The sequence below is a fragment of the Lissotriton helveticus genome, chromosome 10 (genome assembly GCF_964261635.1).
Source record: "Lissotriton helveticus chromosome 10, aLisHel1.1, whole genome shotgun sequence".
Taxonomy (NCBI): Eukaryota; Metazoa; Chordata; class Amphibia; order Caudata; family Salamandridae; genus Lissotriton; species Lissotriton helveticus.
The window spans coordinates 958,740,319-958,759,762 of record NC_136071.1 but is presented as its reverse complement, the minus strand read 5'-3'; the positions used below and the strand labels follow the sequence as shown (position 1 = coordinate 958,759,762).

Here is a 19,444-nt window from a genome sequence, read left to right as displayed (position 1 = left end):
GCTTGACATTTCAGATTGGGCTTCGTTGTTTTCTGGCTGGATGCCATGTAGAACACGCAAACCTCGTCTCCACTGACCACCACACTGCGCACTCCATGATGTTCCACTTTATAGGATTCTGATACTCATAAAAATGGTAAATATGTGTGACTGCATCTTTTCTGGCAGTTTCTGTAACATCTCATGTTTTTGTTAAGTGGCATTTGCAGCACCATGGTTGAAGCACATTTCTGAGCCCTACACACCTCACTCAATACCTGCCCGTTAAGGTATATTACATCCAAGACACTATCAACTGTACACTTTGAAAGGATGCCCAGGATCAAGAGTGACATTTGACACTTCGGTGAAGCTATTACTATAGATTGGACTCCGAAGGGAAGGAAAGTGTTACATTAAAGAAAAACAAATACAATGCTATTGAGTATTTGCAAAACATACAAATCTTCATACAAACATTCTTTTTATTTTCAGATGTCCCTTTATTTGTTAACCATGTTACAAAATGGAATGATCATATATTTACAATAAGATAATTTCACACACAATAACTAAAGCAAGTACAGGCAACTTCAAATGAAACCATATTCTTCAAGATGTTGGGGTTAAAAATAAGACTTACATTTTCCATGGAATGTAAACACAAAGGTTAACACACTTGGGGAACACATGCATAGTGTAGTTGGTGCGATTCAGGGGTGTGAATCTCATATTTCCCATCTAAACAAATGGGAAAAAACAGGCTTAGCATGCCTGATTCTGGGTCCCCAGACCCAACTTCCAAGCCAAGAATGCATATATTTTGGGAGGTGTCATTTTCTTCCTGTCTCTCTCACCCCTCCCCCCTAAAAGCTACGCCTCTGTCGGGGACTTACAATTCTGTTTTAATTGATGGGCACGTGAATCACAAATACCAAAATATGCATTACATTGAGACTTTTTAATAGTAGTGTTTGATAGCAACCAACCTTACCAGCGAGAGTATATTTTCATTTGCAATTGCAGTCAAACATAAATATTTTCATTTAAAAATGTAAAACTAAAACCATGTGTTTTCGATAAATATGCAGAATATCACCATTTAACTGTGTTTCCATATTCTTAGCGGATAGGTCTTCAGGTCATTTTGCATAAGGTCCGTATTTAATATGTAATTACAATTTTTTCTCGGTTATTATTGTGCATTTGACTTACTTATATATTTTACTAAGTGATATTTTTTTCGAAATCAATTGTCACTGCTTTTTTACTTTGTTCAAGTCTGTGTACTATGATATAAAACAATAGCGTTTATTTTTTGCTACAATTTGAAAGCACCTGCTCTAGACGTACAGCATTTTAATTTGCTTTTCACAAAATAGCTCACTGTAAAGTGATATAACTTATTTGTTATTATGTCCATGTAATGTTTTTTTATTTGTCTTGAATAAATAGTTTTTGTAAAGTATTACATCCTTTGTGCAGTGAACACTGGTATTTGACATCTAAAATACTGATGCAAGAACAGAGAACCACATCATACTACTATGCTATGTAGGAAGGCACACTAAATTAAAAAATGCAATGCACTACAGTAATTTACTCAAATCTCGAAGAATTACTGTGGTAAATCACGACCCTACCATTTAACATTCCTTTGTATGTCTTTCTATATGACTGACATCATCATTATGGTTGGCCAATTGTTAACTGTCCTTAGTACCATACTCAAACACATATTTACTAAGATTTTGCATCAGGGTTGCATCACTTTGGAGGTTCTACCCCCAACGTAGAATCATTTTTGGCTCTTACTGAACCACGCAACGCCACTTTGCGTGGCTTTACATGGCTTAATAAAGGCAAAGTTGCACACGAGTTCCCATGCATCCACCCATGTATTTTGAAGCAAACCCAGATTTACAATGTCTTGTAAACCTGGTTTTGCACCAAAATCGAGCGCATATCCAACAGAGGTAAAACAAGGAGGAATATCATTGTGTCTACTCATTACTTTCTCTTTCCATTTGTGATGCAGCATGCAGCAAACATAGAAAAAGAAATATGCCTTCAAAGAATGCTTTGGTGCAGGAAGATTTTCCTTTCTGCACAAAAACAATCCTGCCAGTAATGCAGGCACCCTTGCACTATGGCACAGGTGATGGCATTGGCAATACAAAGTGCACCAGCGCAAAGAGAGAGCAGACATGCTCCATATCTTTATAAATATATAGCATTTCCGCTCAATTCCTTGTATGTAATACAGTGCATCAAGTTCCTTTGCAGCCCCCACATTGCGTGAAATAATAGTAAGTGTACCCCTCAGTGTTACCCTTAATAGGCATATTGGTAGCCCTGTATGGAAGGGGATACAATTTGGGAGTTGGTGTTCCTGTACTAATTCCTGCATGTGAACCTGGCCTTTTACCAGACAACAAACTCCTGGTATAACCTGGGGGATTTGTCCACGGTAAAACGTAAGGGAATATTGAACCCAGGAAGGGCAATTGTGATAAACCATGTCTACTTGTGACACTGTTTTGCTTTTTTTGGCCAAATAAGTGTCACAGGGAACTCTAGTCCTTGAGAGTGGAGCAGGGGGCTATATGTCACAGGCAAAAGAGGAAAAGAATGCATGGTTCACTACTAGGATGCAGAATTTCCCCTCAAACTCGTGAGTTCTCGCTGCTGGGACGGTGAGAGGTAAGAGTGGAGTACGGCGCTGCACCACGGCAATGGCTGGATACTACTTAGTGACTAGCAAGGACAGAGGTTAAAGGGTGTATCACGGTAGACTACAGGGTGTGTCATGGTACAGGGTACAGGAACAACCCAGGGCTGACTCTTCACCATGTTCATTTGTCTTGTCTGAGCCATTGAGAGAGGTACAGAAGCCGGGAATTCCTTCTTAATGTGAGTGGGACTCTCAGGTGCTAGGTAAACAGGACTATCAAAGGTCACATGTCCAGGGCAAGATGTGAGATTTCATTCGCCCACTAATCAGGAGAATGGGACAGAGGAGGAGGCAACTAACAGCTAGATTCGTGAACGAAAAATCGTTTTGCAAAGGGCCAGATTCTCAGAATCTGGCCCTTTGCGAGCGCAATTTTTGCATTTGGGATTCATCATCCCAAATGCAAAAATCACTATTTGCGAAATCGCATATTTTTGCGAGGAATTGCATTTAAGGAATCTCTATTTGAGATTCCTTAAATGCAAATCATGAAACTTTTAAAATATGCGAATTCGCAATTTCCGGCCGCTATTTACCACGAAGTCTGACTTCGTGGTAAATAGCGAAAACTTTAGTGCGTTTTTCTAAGGGGTATGTTACACACACACATGTCCTTTGGACATGTGGGTGCGCAACATCAGGCTACATTTCCATTTCAGGGGTGCTACAGGGTGTCCTTTGGACACCCCAGGCACCCTTGAAATCGCATTCTTATTTGCGATTAGCAAATTGCTCATCGCAAATAAGGAATAACTCCCCATTCATTCCTATGGGCCTTTAGGCCCATAGGAATGAATGGGGAGTTATTCCTTATTTGCGATGAGCAATTTGCTAATCGCAAATAAGGATGATGTAGGAATCGCAATATTTTTTGCTATTCCTATATGAATCCCGTTTTGCAAGTCCTTAATAGCGATTCCTTAATAATCGCTATTAAGGACTCGCAAAACGGGACTATGATGAATCTAGCTGTAAATCCCTTATACAAACTGATGTCCAAGTCAGATGGGGAGATGCTGTTGGGACAGAAAACATGCGTTCCCCCATTTTGATGTCCCTCACGGTAGTGGAATGCTGGCCAGAAAAGAGAGGCGGGCGAGATTACTAAGGGGGATAATGGGAGATTCTCTTCGGATGGAGCTTGACAATGTTGTCCTCATTCATGTCTCTTCAGGATCTGGATCACTCTCAAGAGATGGATCATGGTTACTATAAATGAATAAAGGAAGTTGGGGTTTTAAGTAGGGACTATAGAAACTGCATAAAATGTACTACATTAAAAGAACCCAACACCTTTACTACTCTCACTAGAGTGATACTTATGTCCTGACATAATGATGTAATATTACTATCATATTCATATAAAGTAAAGAAGCATTTTCCCAACTTTGGTCACTGTATATAACTTGTCCGTGAAAATCCCATTCTGTTCACTCAGAATAAGGGCCTGAATGCTTTGTTTATTATTAGGGCTTGAGTGTTTTTTTTAATCTAGGAATGCTTGCTAGTAAGTAAGCATGTATTGGACCTATACAGTTTAAACACAGCCAACATGAAACAAAATGCCATGTAGAAGAAGAGTGGAAGGGCACGTGGAAGCAGTGAAACAACATAGGTGGCCGTTGTGTACAGTGGAGTGGGAAAGGGTACTGAGGTTGCAGTTTAGAGGGAAAGTTGGGCAACAAGAGGACACTCAATGAGCCAGATGGGGAAGATGTGGAATGGAATGGAAGTGGGGACTCGTCAGTAATTAGCATGAGGGTGTTTACCTTATGACTAAAAGGTGCTAAAAGAGATTGGTAGCTTCTACTACAACTGCTTGTGTGTTGTGTCTGTGGTCTTGAAGACCAATGTTCGAACAGAAACAGTATCATGAGCATCAACATACAGCTTCTTTTTAACCTGTTGTCTTTGGATCAAGTTAAATGTTGAAAACATGGTGCAGTGTGAGTATGCAAGTGAAGAAAGATACAATGAATCAAGATCCATTATTAGGACACGTCAGTGTGTGTTACTAAGGTTCAAACTTATGAAGTGACATCTATTCATGTATATACTCTGGAGAGGACGACACCTGAGCCTGTATTATGGTTAAGGTGTACTTTCCCTGTCTGCACCACTGAGAACCTTCAAACTGGTGTGTTGTGTGCAAACAGTGAGAGTTCACCCTATAAAGAATGCGCTGCCTTCAGAGTAGCTTCAGAGTAGCTGCAAACTGGTGCTGCCTGGGGGAAAACGCATTCAAGTGAAATATGGAGCGGCTACTTCAAAACCACTCCGTGTTTCACAGTACAGGCAGCAACCCACCTGTACTTTCAAAAGGGATTAGAGATCCCCTTGCAGGAGGGTGCTGTGAGTGACTGCACCCACCTGCAAGGGGATGTCTGGTAAGACCATGGGACCCCCTTCATCCCCAAGAGTGCTGCCTTAAGGAGGCGCACTGTCAATGTGCCACCTTTTTGTGGTGCACTTTCATTGCATCTCCTGGCTTCTTTGCCTTTGCGCCTACTTCCATAATATGCCATGGACGCTGAGGCAAAGAAATCTTCTCATTTGCATGGTTCAATGCCATCATGCAAATGATGGATAGCGCTGGTGCTACATGTGCACCAGCGCTATCGGTATTACAGAGGGCCCACACAAGCACCTGCAGACTCTACTGTAATACAAAAATGCCCCGGGGACACAAAGCAGGCGCACATGTCCATTGCGTCCCTGGTGCACTGTCTATAATATAGCGCCTGATCCTTGAATTACAGCCATCTAATGGAAGAAACCAGATTTGTCATAAGCATAAAACAATGCATAGAAGTACACCTGACTACACAATGTATTTTCGTACTTGAATTGGAACTGAAATTGGAAACAGTGGTATTTCACTTAGAATTATTAGGCATCTGTAAACAATGCAGCATTTTTTAACTGCAATGGATCCCTTTGCCAGTTGTGTCACCTTATCGTGTAGTGGCTAAAAAGGGTATGACAACAACATACAAACATACTTAGACGTTTACACAGTTGTTTTTCCATTTTCACTGACGTCCTTCTTTGGATTTTGGGAATTCCTTTCCCACCCCTGACGAATTTTCATTATTTTTCTGTCCACACATGGAGCTATAAGGATAAACTTAAGGGCCAACACTGCGCATGGTATGATGAGAGACAACACAAAAGCTGGAGGAAGATGCCATCTGTAAAATGGACCGAAGATAAAGCGATCCCAGCCATAGACCAGTGTATGTCCAGTGCAGAGGATCAAAGTAAGGTATCCTAGTTTAGACTGCAAAGAAACGGGAAAAGATAAAAAAAAACATTACACAACCTGTTAAATGTATGTGGGTAAATCATTTACATATGCATAAAAAAGTCATCATGAGTTGTGGACATCTCACACAGTTGAAAACCTGCCAACTCATTAAATCTTTCTAAAACTTGAGAGGAGGGGCAGGGCCTTGAAGGGGGTGGGGTGTTTTGCAGAGCAGTGCCCAATGCCCTTCTTCCCACCTGGCAAGAGCCTCCAAATATGCATGCACTAGAATCCCACTCCATGGAGGGGCTTCCAGCTCACCTTTTAGCCCAGTTTGTGGTATAAGCTCTCTACTGGTTGAAAGTGTGAAGGGAGCCAAAATCATCAATCAATCAGTCATTTGTTAAGCGCACTACATACCCGTGAGTGTCTCAAGGCGCTGGGGGGGAGGTGGGGGCCGCTACTGATCAAACAGCCTATACTCCTGAAGGTCAGCAGGTCTTGGGTCTGTCGTAGGCTCAGTGGGAGGGTGTTCCATGTCTTGGCGGCGAGGTGGGAGAAGGATCTCCCGCCAGTGGTTGTTCTTCGGATGCACGGAGCGGTGGCGAGTGAGAGGTCGGCGGAGCGTTGCTAGCGGTTGGGGGTGTAGAAGGAGAGCAGTCTGTTGAGGTAGGCTGGGCCGGTCTTGTGGAGTGCCTTGTGTGCGTGGATGAGGAGCTTGAAGGATATGCTCTTGTTGACGGGGAGCCAGTGCAGGTTTCTTAGGTGGGGGGTGATGTCGCCGTGTCATGGTACATCGAGGATCAGTCATGCCGAGGTGTTTTGGATGCGTTGTAGTCAATTGATGAGCTTGGTCGGGGCTCCCGCATAGAGGGCGATTCCATAGTCGAGTCTGCTGCTGACGAGGGCCTGGGTGACTGTCTTTCTTGTATCTGTCGGGATCCATCTGTAGATCTTGTGGAGCATGCGGAGGGTGTTGAAGCAGGAGGAGGAGACGGCGTATACTTGCTTGGTCATTGAGAGCATTGAGTCGAGGATGATTCCCAGGTTGTGTGCGTGGTCGGTGGGGGTCGGGCTGCCCCCAGTGCCGTTGGCCACCAGGAGTCGTTCCAGGCTGATGGGTTGGAGCCGAGGATGAGGACCTCTGTCTTGTCCGAGTTCAGCTTCAGACGGCTGATCTTCATCCAGTTGGCAACGGACTTCATTCCTTCATGGAGGTTGGCTTTGGCAGTGATGGGGTCCTTGGTGAGGGAGAGGATCAGTTGAGGGTCATCGGCGTAGGAGATTATGTTGAGGTCATGCTGTCGGGCGATGTGTGCGAGCGGGACAATGTAAATGTTGAACAGTGTCGGGCTGAGGGAGGATCCTTGAGGTACGCTGCAGATGATCTCGAAGGCTTCGGAACGTAACGGGGAGGCGGATGCTCTGGGTTCTGCCGGAGAGGAAGGAGGTAAATGTAAATGTGTTGGATTTGTAAAGCGCACAGCTGCTCGTAAGCGTCCCGGCGCTGGAGACTGCTGGGGAACCCGTCCTGGCTTTCCCTGTGAGATGATCCCTTCTGGGTATCTCCATGGTGAAACCAGGCATCCCCGGTGTCTGTGGGGGCCGTTGTAGAGATGAGGCAAGCTTAATGCCCAGAGTTGCCGAGTGTGATCCCTGGTTAGAGTAGGCGCTGAGGCGAGCATTGTCATGTCCGCTGACCCTGGTCCACGACCCTGCCGCGTCGGGAATTGAACCCTGGTCCCGGGTCGTTCTCTGCTTCCGGGTCTGCCGCCTCTAACCAGTGAGCCACACCACTCCACAGGTGGTCCATTCCAGAGCCTTGTCTCGGATCCCTGCGGCATGGAGGCGTGCGCGTAGTGTGCGGTGGCAGACGGTGTCGGAGGCGGAGGAGAGGTCAAGGAGGACGAGTGCTGCAGTCTCCCCATTGTCTAGCAGGGTCCTGATGTCGTCGGTGGCGGCGATGAGGGCGGTCTCGGTGCTGTGGTTGCTGTGGAACCCTAACTGGGAAGGGTCCAGGATTCTGTTCTCTTCGAGGTATTGGGTTAGCTGTCTGTTAACGATTCTCTCTATGACCTTGGCGGGGAAGGGGAGCAGAGAGTTGCGTCGGAAGTTCTTGAGGTCTCTTGGGTCTGCCTTGGGTTTTTTGAGTAGGGCGTTGATCTCGGCGTGTTTCCAGCTCTCTGGGATGGTCGCGTTCTCAAGGGAGAGATTGATGACGTTGCGTAGGGGGGTGCGATGGAGCTGTTTGCTTTGTTGCAGACGTGGTGCCGGAGTGGGTCTGACGGTGAGCCGGAGTGGATTGTGCTCATGGTCTTGATGGTGTCATTGACGCTCACGCTGGTCCAGGCTAGCAAGGGGATGTGGTCGATGGTGTGCGGAGGGTCTGTTGTGTTGCTGTCTGTTGAGGTTGTCTGGGTGTTGAAGCTGTCGTGGATGTCTGCTATCTTGCGGTGGAAGAAGGTGGCGAGGGAGTCGCACAGGGCTTGGATGGGCTTGGACGGCGGGATGTCGTTGGTGTTGGAGCTGGGGTTGGAGAGTTCCTGCATGATGTTGAAGAGCTCCTTGCTGACGTGTGCGTTGTTGTCGAGGCGGTCTTTGAAGGAGGTCTTCTTGGAAGCCCTGATGAGGTGGTGGTGGTTGCGGATGGCATTCTTGTGTGCTGCGTGGCTGTCCGGAGTTTATTCACTGTGCCATTTCTTCTCTAGTTTCCAACAGGCTTGCTTGGAATCTAGGAGTTCTGGGGTGAACCAGCTGGCCCTCTTGCTGGTGTCTCTGTGGGGGGGTTTCTTCAGCGGGGCGAGGGTGTTGGCGCAGTCCTCGATCCAGCGACTGAGGTTGTGGGCAGCGACGTCGGTGTTGGAGGGTTCGGTAGGTGGGCCGAGAGCAAGGTTTGCATGTAGTTTGTCTTTCGGTGATTTAGCTCCAGCAGCGGCGGGAGATCTGTTGGGTATGGTGGTGTGTGGTGGGTTTCTAGAAGGTGAAGTGGATGCAGCGGTGGTCGGTCCAGAGGAGTTCGGTGGGGTGGGTGACGGAGACGTGCGGGATTGAAGAGAAGACGGGGTTGAGCGTGTGGCCGGCAGAGTGGGTGGGCATTGTGACAAGCTGTCTCAGTCCGAGGTTGGCGAGGTTATCGATCAGGGTTGTGGAGTAGGTGTCGTTGTTGTTCTCAAGGTGAAAGGTCAGGTCTCCGAGGAGGATGTAGTCGGTGGAGGTCAGGGCGTGCGTGCTGATGAAGTCGGCGATGGAGTCGCTGAACTGGGGGCAGGATCCGGGGGTCGGTAGACGAGGGTGCCTATGAGGGTGGAGTTGGGGTCTGTGGAGATCTGGAAATGCCTGTGTTCGGCGGTGCTGAGAGCGTCGTCGGTGCTAGTCGAGACCCTGATGCTGTTCTTCTGGACGATGGCGTTCCTCCTCCGACTCTGTTGGTGCGGTCCCTGCGGGTGATCTTGTAGCCGCCTGGGATGGCTATGGCGATGGCAGATGCGGAGGAGTTGTACAACCAGGTCTCTGTCAGGAAGGCGACGTCTGGGGAGGTTGTGTTGAGCAGGTCCCAGAGCTCGACGGAGTGTCTGCGTGCGGAGCGGGTGTTCAGTATTATGCATCGGAGGTGGTTGAGGTCTTTCTTGGTGGGTGGTTTGTCGGCTCTGTGGCTGGTGTACCTGCAGTTCCGGCAGGTGAAGGGACGATGTGTGCGTTTCGGGGCGGCCTTTAAACAGTTGTGGGTCCGTCCGGGGTTCAGAGCGAGCAGAGTGCTGGCGTCGTAGTGGTGGCGAGTGTGGGGGCCAGGGGTTCTGGCGCTGGGCGCGGTCCAGGCGTTGGCGGGCGCAGACAGTCTTGCCGCGCGCCAGCGGCATGACCGCGCAGCAGCTGGCATGTGTGGCGAGGTGGGAGTGAGGAGCAGCTAGGAGGCGGGATGTGGGGGCAGCGAATGGGAAGTCAGGGGGGCGTAGCCGCAGGGGACGCAGTTGCGGGGTCGGTGAGGGGCGACGAAGGAAACAGAAGGCAAAAGGGCACAACAATTGAGGGGGAAACGAGTGGCACAGAGGGCAAAAGGTCACAAGAAATGGCAGAAATGGCACAAAAAACGGGGAAACGAGTGGCACAGAAGGCAGAAAGGTCACAGAAATGCAGGGGCAGCTAAGCAACAGAAGGCAAAAACGGGCAGAGAGACACGGGGGCCGCGAGGGGAGCAGAAGGAAAAACCAGGCAAAGAGACACAGGGGCAGCGAGGGGAGCAGAAGGGAAACTGGGCAGAGAGACACGTGGGCAGTGAGGGAGAGAACGGGCACAGGCGGTGCTGTGCGGAGGGGGAGCGACCTACCTGGAAGGGTCAATCATGTGACGCTATCTGGCAAGGTGTGCGTTTGAGTGGTTTAAGGGGGACTAATTTGTGTGTGGCCATACTGGCAAGACGTACTCATGTTAGTTGGGGTTGCTTTTCTAAAATAGCATTGACAATGCCAATAGGCCGGCACTTTCCTTGTACAGAGAGACAAAACTACAGGAGAGAGATGCTTGCACATACAACACAAACTGGCCCACAGGCATACAATGTATTCATGCAGAACGAGGTAGGCACATGTTTAGGTCATGTTAGTGCAACAAAACATATAGTGATGAAGGGAGTGCTTGAAATAATGACAGCTGAGGCGTATTGCCTGGGGCTGCATTCTAGTCTATTAAGTTTCTCCCACTGAGCCACTATGGAGAGAGACAAGCTGATATATTCCATTTATGCATGTTGCCTTCCTGTGGGCCAGTTTGTGTTGTGTGCATGTGTGATGATATGTGTTGCCCATGAGCCTATTCAGCTTGTAGAGTATTCAGTCTGTGCTGTGCCCTAAAGAGAAAGCAAGATTTGTTGGCTTTGTCAATAGTAATACTATAGTGTGTTAAAACTGTGCACTTGTCACAAGAAAAATGCTGAGGTCAAAACGGAGCAAAATGGGTTTAGAGGATGTACGGAAGTCTTTACCTGCATTCTCAAATGTACACCTTTCTGTATGGCACCCTTTCCTATCTGTGCCCTAGTTATAGATCGCTTCAAGGAGAGGGACCACGTGTGGATATTCTGGTTCATTGTCAAATCAAATACGAACAATTTTGGACTAAGCATTAACTGATCCTTGTTCCTCTAATGAGAAACTATCAAGGACTTTTGTTTAGCACTGTAACCCCAGTGAAATGGACCCAGGGATGAAGATCTAAGGCCCGATTTTGTGTCTGGCGGTCTTTGACTGCCAGACTAGTGCTGGCACTGTAGTGGCGGTCCTGTGGCCACCCTATTTCTAGGCAGCCATTGGCATCACCCACTGCTGCACCAGGAAACCCCTGCTCCCTGGAAGTGGTGTAGCGGAGAGGAATATTCAATATGCAAGGTTGGACCACCATTGTCCACCAAGCAACTTTTGAGCTTCCCAATCACCAGCCTTTTCATGGAGGTCTGACTGCCATGTGACTGGGGAGGGGAAATAAAGGGAGCTCCGCAGGGACCCCATGTCCCTGCTGCCATGGGGATGCATTAAGGAGGGTACAACATGTGCCCCCCTGTTTGCATGCACCCCCAAGTTCCAGCACTGCTTGCACTTCACAGAACTTCTTTTGTGTTGCCACTACGGTGCCCATTTTCAGGGCATCGCTGTGGGGACAACATAGAAAAGCCCACCAGACCTGAGTTGTACTTGTAATCTGGCAGATGGTCCCTGCATGGCTTTGGCGGTGCTGTGCTGACCCAGAGCCGGTGCAGCACTGCCAAAGTCATAATTGGCCCCATGTCTTTTGGAACATGCTCTGCTGTTAGCGGCATCTCTGTCGTAACAACAGACAGCAGTAGAGGACCACCAAGCACATTTTCTTTCCTTTTTCCACTCTCACCACACAGGCAGCTTTAACAGCCTTGGCATAGATTTCCAATTCATTTCAAGTGGAAATAAATTAATTTCTCGATGAGGGAGAAAGTTTGTGGAGGCCTTACTCACTCCCCCTTTCCACCCAATACCAAAACAAAAAAAAACTAAATTCAGGTCTTACGGCACAGATTGGACTTCGAGGGGTGGATCACTGGATGCAGTAATCAATACATCAGGGGAAGAGGGGAGATAGGAATATCAAAAAATCAGTCAATCAGCATTTGTTTAGAGAAAGCCCTGCCACCTCCAGGGTTATCTGGTGCTGTGTCTCCATCGAAAAACAAGGTCTGGAGCTTCTTTCTGAAGTCTGCCAGGGAAGGTACTGTACAGGGTGGAGGGGCAGAGTGTTCCAGGTCTTGGACACAATGTAGGAAAGGGAGCGGCCCCAAAGCAGTTGCAAAGGATGCGGGGTTGTGTGCGAGGGCAAGAGAGACGGATCACAGATGTTTTGCTGGTAGGTGTAAGTTCATTGGATGGTTGACGTAGGAAGGTCCTTGGTTGGAAGGGCCTTGAATGAGTGAGTGAGGATCTTGAACTGGCATCTATTCTAGATGGGTAGCCAATGGAGGTTTCTGAAGTGGGAGCAATGTGCATCTGCACGAGAAGGTCCAGGATGAGTCTGGCCGCAGTGTTCTGTATGGTCTGAAGTATTTTGGGTTCCTTGCTCACTGTGCCACTGAAGTCAAGCTAGCATGACTGATGATTGGTGACACCCTGAAAATGGTTCAGGAATGCTTTTTCCCAGTTTACGGGGGACCTGGCCTGGCAATTTGGGCTGGACGGTTCCTATGGGGAGCAGGGTTAAGATTGATTTGCATATGGCTGGGTCTAATCTGGGGAAGCATGGTGAGCAAACGAACGATGGATTTAACCCATATCTTTTGACTGTGGAGGGGCTCCGTCCTCAGAGGTACCCTGATGTCAGCTGTTTATTTCAGGATGTGAACCGCTCTCTGCCTCATCATACATCCTTGAACCCCACTGCCACCAGATCGAAACTTTGGAAACACTGCTCAGGCTGTCAGGTGTTCTATGATCTATAGACAAACACGTCAAGTCCCTGGCAGCTGCTTATTAGACCCCATGTTGCCATTGCCCAGGGATCTTGTCCAGAGACATACTTTAATAAACAAAGAAAATAACTATATTATTAGCCACAAAAATGATACTGAAATGGTTTAATTTTAACTCGCCATTTTAGCCCTATCTGGTGGTCTAGTGGACTAAAGCATCTACTGCACGGGCCTCTGTTTGACCTCATGGTCACAGGTTTAAATCCTGGTGGGCCCATTCAGCCTTTCATCCTTCAGAGGTCGATAAAGTGTGTATTATTGAGTTGGGTAACAATAAATATCTGTTATTCAGCACCAAGATACTCTTGTAGGTGAACATGCACTTTACAAATACACATTATGTTTGTTGCCAACCACAAATGCCCAATATCAAGAGAATACCTTACCATATGTGCCTTTCTTGCCACCCAAGGCTGAAAAAAGTACTGCAATGAATGTTTTGACAACCACCAGGTGCAGAGGTGTCAATGATATATTACAGTCAGCAAGACCATTCAATGCATCTGCATTTAACACCCTCCCCTGCATTTGCCATGGTGCGACTGCCTAATAAGTTGTATCTCAGAAACCGACTCAAATGTATGATCAAGCACCCCCTAGACATGTATGTATAATGTCTCAGTACTCTACTGGTATAATCCAAATGTGCACAAAACTTCAATCAAGACAATGGGTGAAAGAGGATGGCACAAGGTCGCCAACGGCTGCAACAAGCTGGCTCAAAGGATATTTCTAAATATGGTGATGACATGAGATCAGACTTAAAATATGATTACTGGCCCGACCTTAAAGAATATTGCTGTGCCTCTGAGGGTGTTTATTTATACAGTTGTCTGATGAAATAACAAAAATGTAATTGACAATATATTCGCAACAAAAATATCTCCCAAAAATATTGAAAGCACAAATATTGACTGTAAATACTTTGTATGTAAAGTCAAAATATATCGACAATAAAACACTGAAAAACAGAATATTATCAAATAATTGGTAAGCATGTGCAGGCGCATGCATCAAAGGAAAAACCGGTCACAAATGGGCAGATTCTAAGAATCTGCCCCTTTGCAACCGGTATTTTTGCATTTGGGATGCATCATCCCAAATGCAAAAATCGCAATTTAAAGAATCTCTAACTTGCGATTCCTTAAATTGCGATTTCATTTAAGGAATCTCAAATTGAGATTCCTTAAATGCAATGCATGAAAGTTACAAAATTAGCGATTTCGCTAATAGGAGTAGCGAATTACCATGAAGTTAAACTTCATGGTAATTTGCAAAAACGTTGAAAAATTCACTTTTGTGCATTTTTCAAAGTTTCATATTGCGCAGACACATGCCCTTAGGGCATGTGTGTGTGCAACATATGTGCATAGATCAATTTCAGGGGTCTAACAGGGTGTCATTTTGACACCCTTGTACCCTTGAAATCCTTGTACCCTTGAAATTGCATGAGCAATTTGTGAGTACCTACTGGTACTCGCAAATTGCTCATGCAATCTCCAATTCATTCCTATGGGCCTATGGGCCTCCAGGCATTCCTTAATTGCGGCTAGCAATTTGCGAGTAGCAATTAAGAAATGTGTAGGAATCTTTATTTTTATAGCAATTCCTACATGCATAGGCTTTTGCGATTCCTAAATAGTGATTCCTTAAAAATCGCTATTTAGGAATCGCAATTCCTTCTGTTGATGCATGTGGCAGATTGTATTTTAACTATAACACGCTATATTAACTTTAAAGCATGTATTAACTTTAAAAATAATGGTGTATTTAAAAAAATATACTTATGCATAAAAAATATACAAACATAGTATAACTAAAACTATATACTTTAACAAAGTTACAAAAAATAATAAACATGACAGTTTCAAAATATGATTTACATACAAATAGGAAATATACATTAATTATAATAAACACCGGATAATAAAACATTAACCAGGTATGCAATAATATTAGAAAAATATTATAAGCAAAATACTACTTCAAATGAAATAATAAATAAAAAAATTTACAAAATTCACTAACTTTTTCAAATTACCCAAAAATATATCTATTGAAACAACTTTAAAAAACAAATATTATTATACTTGTGTTGGACTTTGGTGGGTTGGATTTACTATTCCCACATCAATATAAGCGACAGTACCAGGAGGAAGCCTTTCATGAAAGTCACTTTTTATACCGTCACACCATAAACGATATGGGGAGGGTGACCCCCCCCCCCGGAGCAAGACAGGTGCAACTCTGCTATGTGCTCCATGGACCTCCACTTATGTTACTGAGCTCCAAGACTCTGAGTCCAAACCTATCTATTCCACAACAGAATTGTTAGATGTCATGACATCCTTTGATGCTCAATTACATTCTGCAACTCTCACTCTGGGCCCGGCTGCACTGACCGACTATTTTGACTCCATGCAATTGCTTTGGCTTGAATGTGCACACTGTGTCTAACTAGACTCCCCCCCATCACCACTGAGGAAATTGAGCAAGTTATAAGAGGCCTGCATGGTGACAAGTCGCCTGGACTCGATGGGCTCATCATGGCATCTTCTAAGAGTAGTATGCCTGGGGGTCTCTAGTTGGCAATGGTTTGCACCTTTGTCAAAGTAGGAACCCTTAGACAACCCCTGCTCACCCCCTTGGTAGCTTGGCACAAGCAGAAAGGCTTAGCTCCGAGGCAGTGTACAAAGCATGTGTGCACGCATACAGTAATACAGTGAAAACACTACAAATGGACACCACACTAGTTTAGAAAAATAAGTCATTTTTATCTAAACCAAACATGACGAAAACAACAGCAAAAATTCCAACATACAGTTAGCAAGATGTGACTTTTAAAAGGTAAAAACAGTTCTGTCCGTAGCAAAGTATAGATGCAACACTTTCCACACCAAGTACCTTGGATGTGTCAAAATCATAAGCAAAAACATCTGCAGGGAAGGTGATGTGTCGGTTCCTTACACCCAGGGAAGGCGAGGCATCGGTTCCTTGCTCTAGGGTAGGTGATGCATTGGTTCCTTACTGAAGAGGAAGTGATGCATCGGTTTCTTACTGTGCAGGAGGTGATGAGTTGGTTTCTTACTGCAGCTCGACGTTGCTTCAGACCAGGTGCCCTGTGCGATGCGTGGGGATTCGGGAGGCGTTGGCCTCCGATATGGAGGTGGCAGCAGCGTTGCATTGTCCTCTCCAACTGCCGTCCCCCCGATGTGTCGGTACTTGCAGTTGAACCGCAGGGCCTGTATCGAAGTCGGTGTGGTGATCTCGAACTTCAGAGATCGGTGCACAAGACTCACTGAGCAGCAATTTGTCCAACTGCGGGCAAGCACTGCATCGGTTTCTTCAGCGGCACGCCAACAGTGCATGGAAATTCTTCCGGCACAGCAGTGTTGCATCGGAAACGGGTGCAGATACATCATGCTTCTTTAGTTGTTTCTCTTTTTCTCAGCTCCCAGCAGCAGAAACAACATCCGGAGGCCCAACACAGGAGCAGGCACCTCTTAGCAGGTCAGAAATCCCAGGAAGAGAGTTCAGGGGAGCTGGTGGTGAAGACTTTGTGTCCCTGAGACCTCAGAACAGGCGGCAAGCTCTACTTCAAGCCCTTGGAGATCTTCTTCAAGCAGGATACATAGCACGCAGCAAAGTGTTTCTTCTGTCATTGGCAGAAGCAGCCACTGCAGGCCAACCCCAGACAGCACACAGCAAAGGGGCAATACATCTCCTTCAGCTTTCCCAGCTCTTCTCCTTGGCAGAGGTTCTTCTTTAGTCCAGAGGTATTATACATTTCTGGGGACTGGGCCCCAATATTTATACTCAATGTCTCTTTGTTTTCTTGTGGAAGAGAGATCTGTGCTGATTACAAGCCAGTTCTGTCCTCCCTGGTCCAGCTTCCTGACAGGATAGAGACAACATTGTGTAAGGCAGACCATGCCCATTCAGGTGCAAAGAAATTTCCTCCCCTACACTAAATGAAGCCCAAGTGTATTCAGCCCAGCCCTGACTCAGTCAGGAAAGGCATGATACACCTCAGCCTCCCAGTGGCTGTCTGAGAGAATGCACATCCCCAGCCCCTGTAACTCCAAAGCCAGACAGTCAATCCACAAACTAGCAGACGCACACAGGATGGCTAAGCAAGAAAATATTCACTTTCTAAAAGTATCTTCAAACACACAATGTAAAAATCACTAAAAGTTGCATTAAACTAAACTCCATCTTTCCACCTTGTACCAATGGTAAGTTATACTTATAAGATGTTATAAATAAACTCTCATTCTATCCTGTGGGAGAGATATCCTTTCCATAGGGGAAAATGAAATACACTGTATTTCACTATCAGGACATGTCACACACAACTGTACATGTCCTACCTTTCACACACACTGGACCTGGCCCACAGGGGTACCTTGGGCCTACCTTAGGGGTGACTCACATGTCACATGCAGTGGCAGGCCTGAGACCCCTTTCAAAGGCTGCTTGTGTGGTAGCACAATCAGAGCTGCGAGCCCACTAGAAGTATTTGACTTACAGGCCATGGGCACACACAGTGCACTGTACTAGGGACTTAGTATTAAGTGAAACAAGCCATTCATGGAAACGCCAATCCATAAACACACTTTACAGGGAGAGCATATGCACTTTAGCACTGATCAGCAGTGGTAATGTGCCCAGAGTCCTAAAACCAACAGAAACAGGGTCAAACATAGGAGGCCAAGAAGCAAAAAGTCAGGGGATAAACCCGCTGGAAATGCCAGGTCTAACACTCACTATTAGCTCCACACCTTTTAGCTATGTTCCAGGATTCCCTGAACACCGTTGCCCTGCCACCTTCATTGGGTAAGGTGGTTATCACTACACTTCATCCAGGACAACCAGTCAACCTCTGTGATTCATATCAACTCTTTTCATTCATAAATGTTTACAATAAAATGTATGCCATGGTCCTTGCAAATAGTTAGCTGCCCACCTATAATAGTGTGATCCAATCAGTTTGGCTTTATTCTTGGCCATTCAACATCTCACAACCTCTGCACTATCTTGCAGTGATGCACACCTTGACCCTCAAATCTCAGCAGTGCCTGCCCTACTCGATGACACCAAGGCGTTTGTTTCCTTAGAATGGGCATACCTCTTTCCTCTTTTGGTCAGGCTTGGCCATAGCCCCAGCATTATTAAACAAGTGCAACTACATTACACTCTTCCCACCACCAACATCACACAAACGAGCATTGTTTTCACCATCAAGGAGTTGGTAGCTACAATGTACGCAGACGATTACCCTATACACCTTTGATCTGGAGGAGATTTTGGCTCCTCTGACAAGGGAGATGATCCGCTTCGGTGGCTATTCAGGCATACAAATTAACTGGGCTAAATCCATATTAATTTCTTTTACTGACAATACACAATAATTTCCAACTGAGTACTCTTTGCAAAGGGAAGATGATCCAGTTAGATATCTAGGCATATGGCTCAGTTGCGACACGGAGTAGCTGTGGCGAGTGAACTATGACCTGGCTGGAGGACAAAATATATGGTCTAAACTACCCCTATTCCTAGCTGGCCGAATTGTGACTGCAAAGATGATTATTCTTCACCGATTCCTTACCTTTTTATCAACTTCCCACTTTCGGTCACAACTCACTTTTTCAGAAGTTTGCTACACAGTGGTCACTTTACTATGGATGGGTAAACAACCAAGGGTCACCTGAGAACTCCTCACGCTCCCACTTGCACAAGGTGGAATGGGAGCACCAGACTTAACATTGTATGCTTACTGCGCCCAAGCCCAGTACCTACCCTTCTGGTTATACCCAACTCCTTTCCAACCACAAATGGCTTTCGAGACAGACCACACCGCCCCATACATATTATTAATGATGCTCTATCAGCCTTTCAGAATTCCCTGGTAGGAGACTAACACTGTTGAATATGTCTGCTGGGCATGGGAGGGTTTGAGGACAAGTGCAAAGATGGCATACCTCTATGCCTCTTCTCTTCCATTAGCTAATAACCCCCAGTTGTTGCTGCTTCTGGTTAGAGGAGCCATTATGCATGCAAATAAACACAAGATTAAACAGTTCTCAGACCTATACCCAGATGGACAGTTCGTCACACCACTACAGACCGCAATGTCCCCACTCCCCACGCTCCTTGATACCCTACTATACTATCAACTGCAGGCCATATGCCGTGCACTACACGACATGTTTCCTGCTTCGTCCCCGGCCCTCCAGGTGCTAAAACATATTCTTACTACCCCTTGCCCATGTAAATTGATAACGCATCTCTACAATACTATGCAGTAAGTATTGTTTTACATCATTACTGAATTAGGAAATTACAATGAATAAAAACGTGTACTAAATCAAAACCATTATATTTTCAATACATCCCCCTACATAACTATCAACACACTCAAAAAATAACCTAAAATAAAAAATTTAAATGTCTTACCAAATCAAAATAAGTAATACAAATAAATTATTAAACATGCTTA

General features: G+C 45.9%; 1 protein-coding gene across 3 annotated transcripts in view; it reads right to left on the bottom strand.

Annotated features, from left to right (window-relative positions):
- Positions 1-461: 461 nt before the first annotated feature.
- LOC144784677 (metalloreductase STEAP4-like) overlaps positions 462-19,444 on the bottom strand; it is a 187,625-nt gene continuing 168,642 nt past the window's right edge. The window contains exons 5-6 of one of the 3 annotated variants that reach the window (XR_013601693.1): positions 3,314-5,993; positions 462-3,057 (exon numbers count right to left, since the gene is read on the bottom strand). Coding sequence is in view for 2 of the 3 variants with exons in the window: in XM_078663617.1 (XP_078519743.1) it covers positions 5,724-5,993 (270 nt within the window). In the remaining variant the exon portion in view is untranslated. Of the gene's footprint in view, positions 5,994-19,444 lie in introns of all 3 variants that reach the window. The other 2 variants (XM_078663617.1, XM_078663618.1) reach the window with 2 other exon arrangements.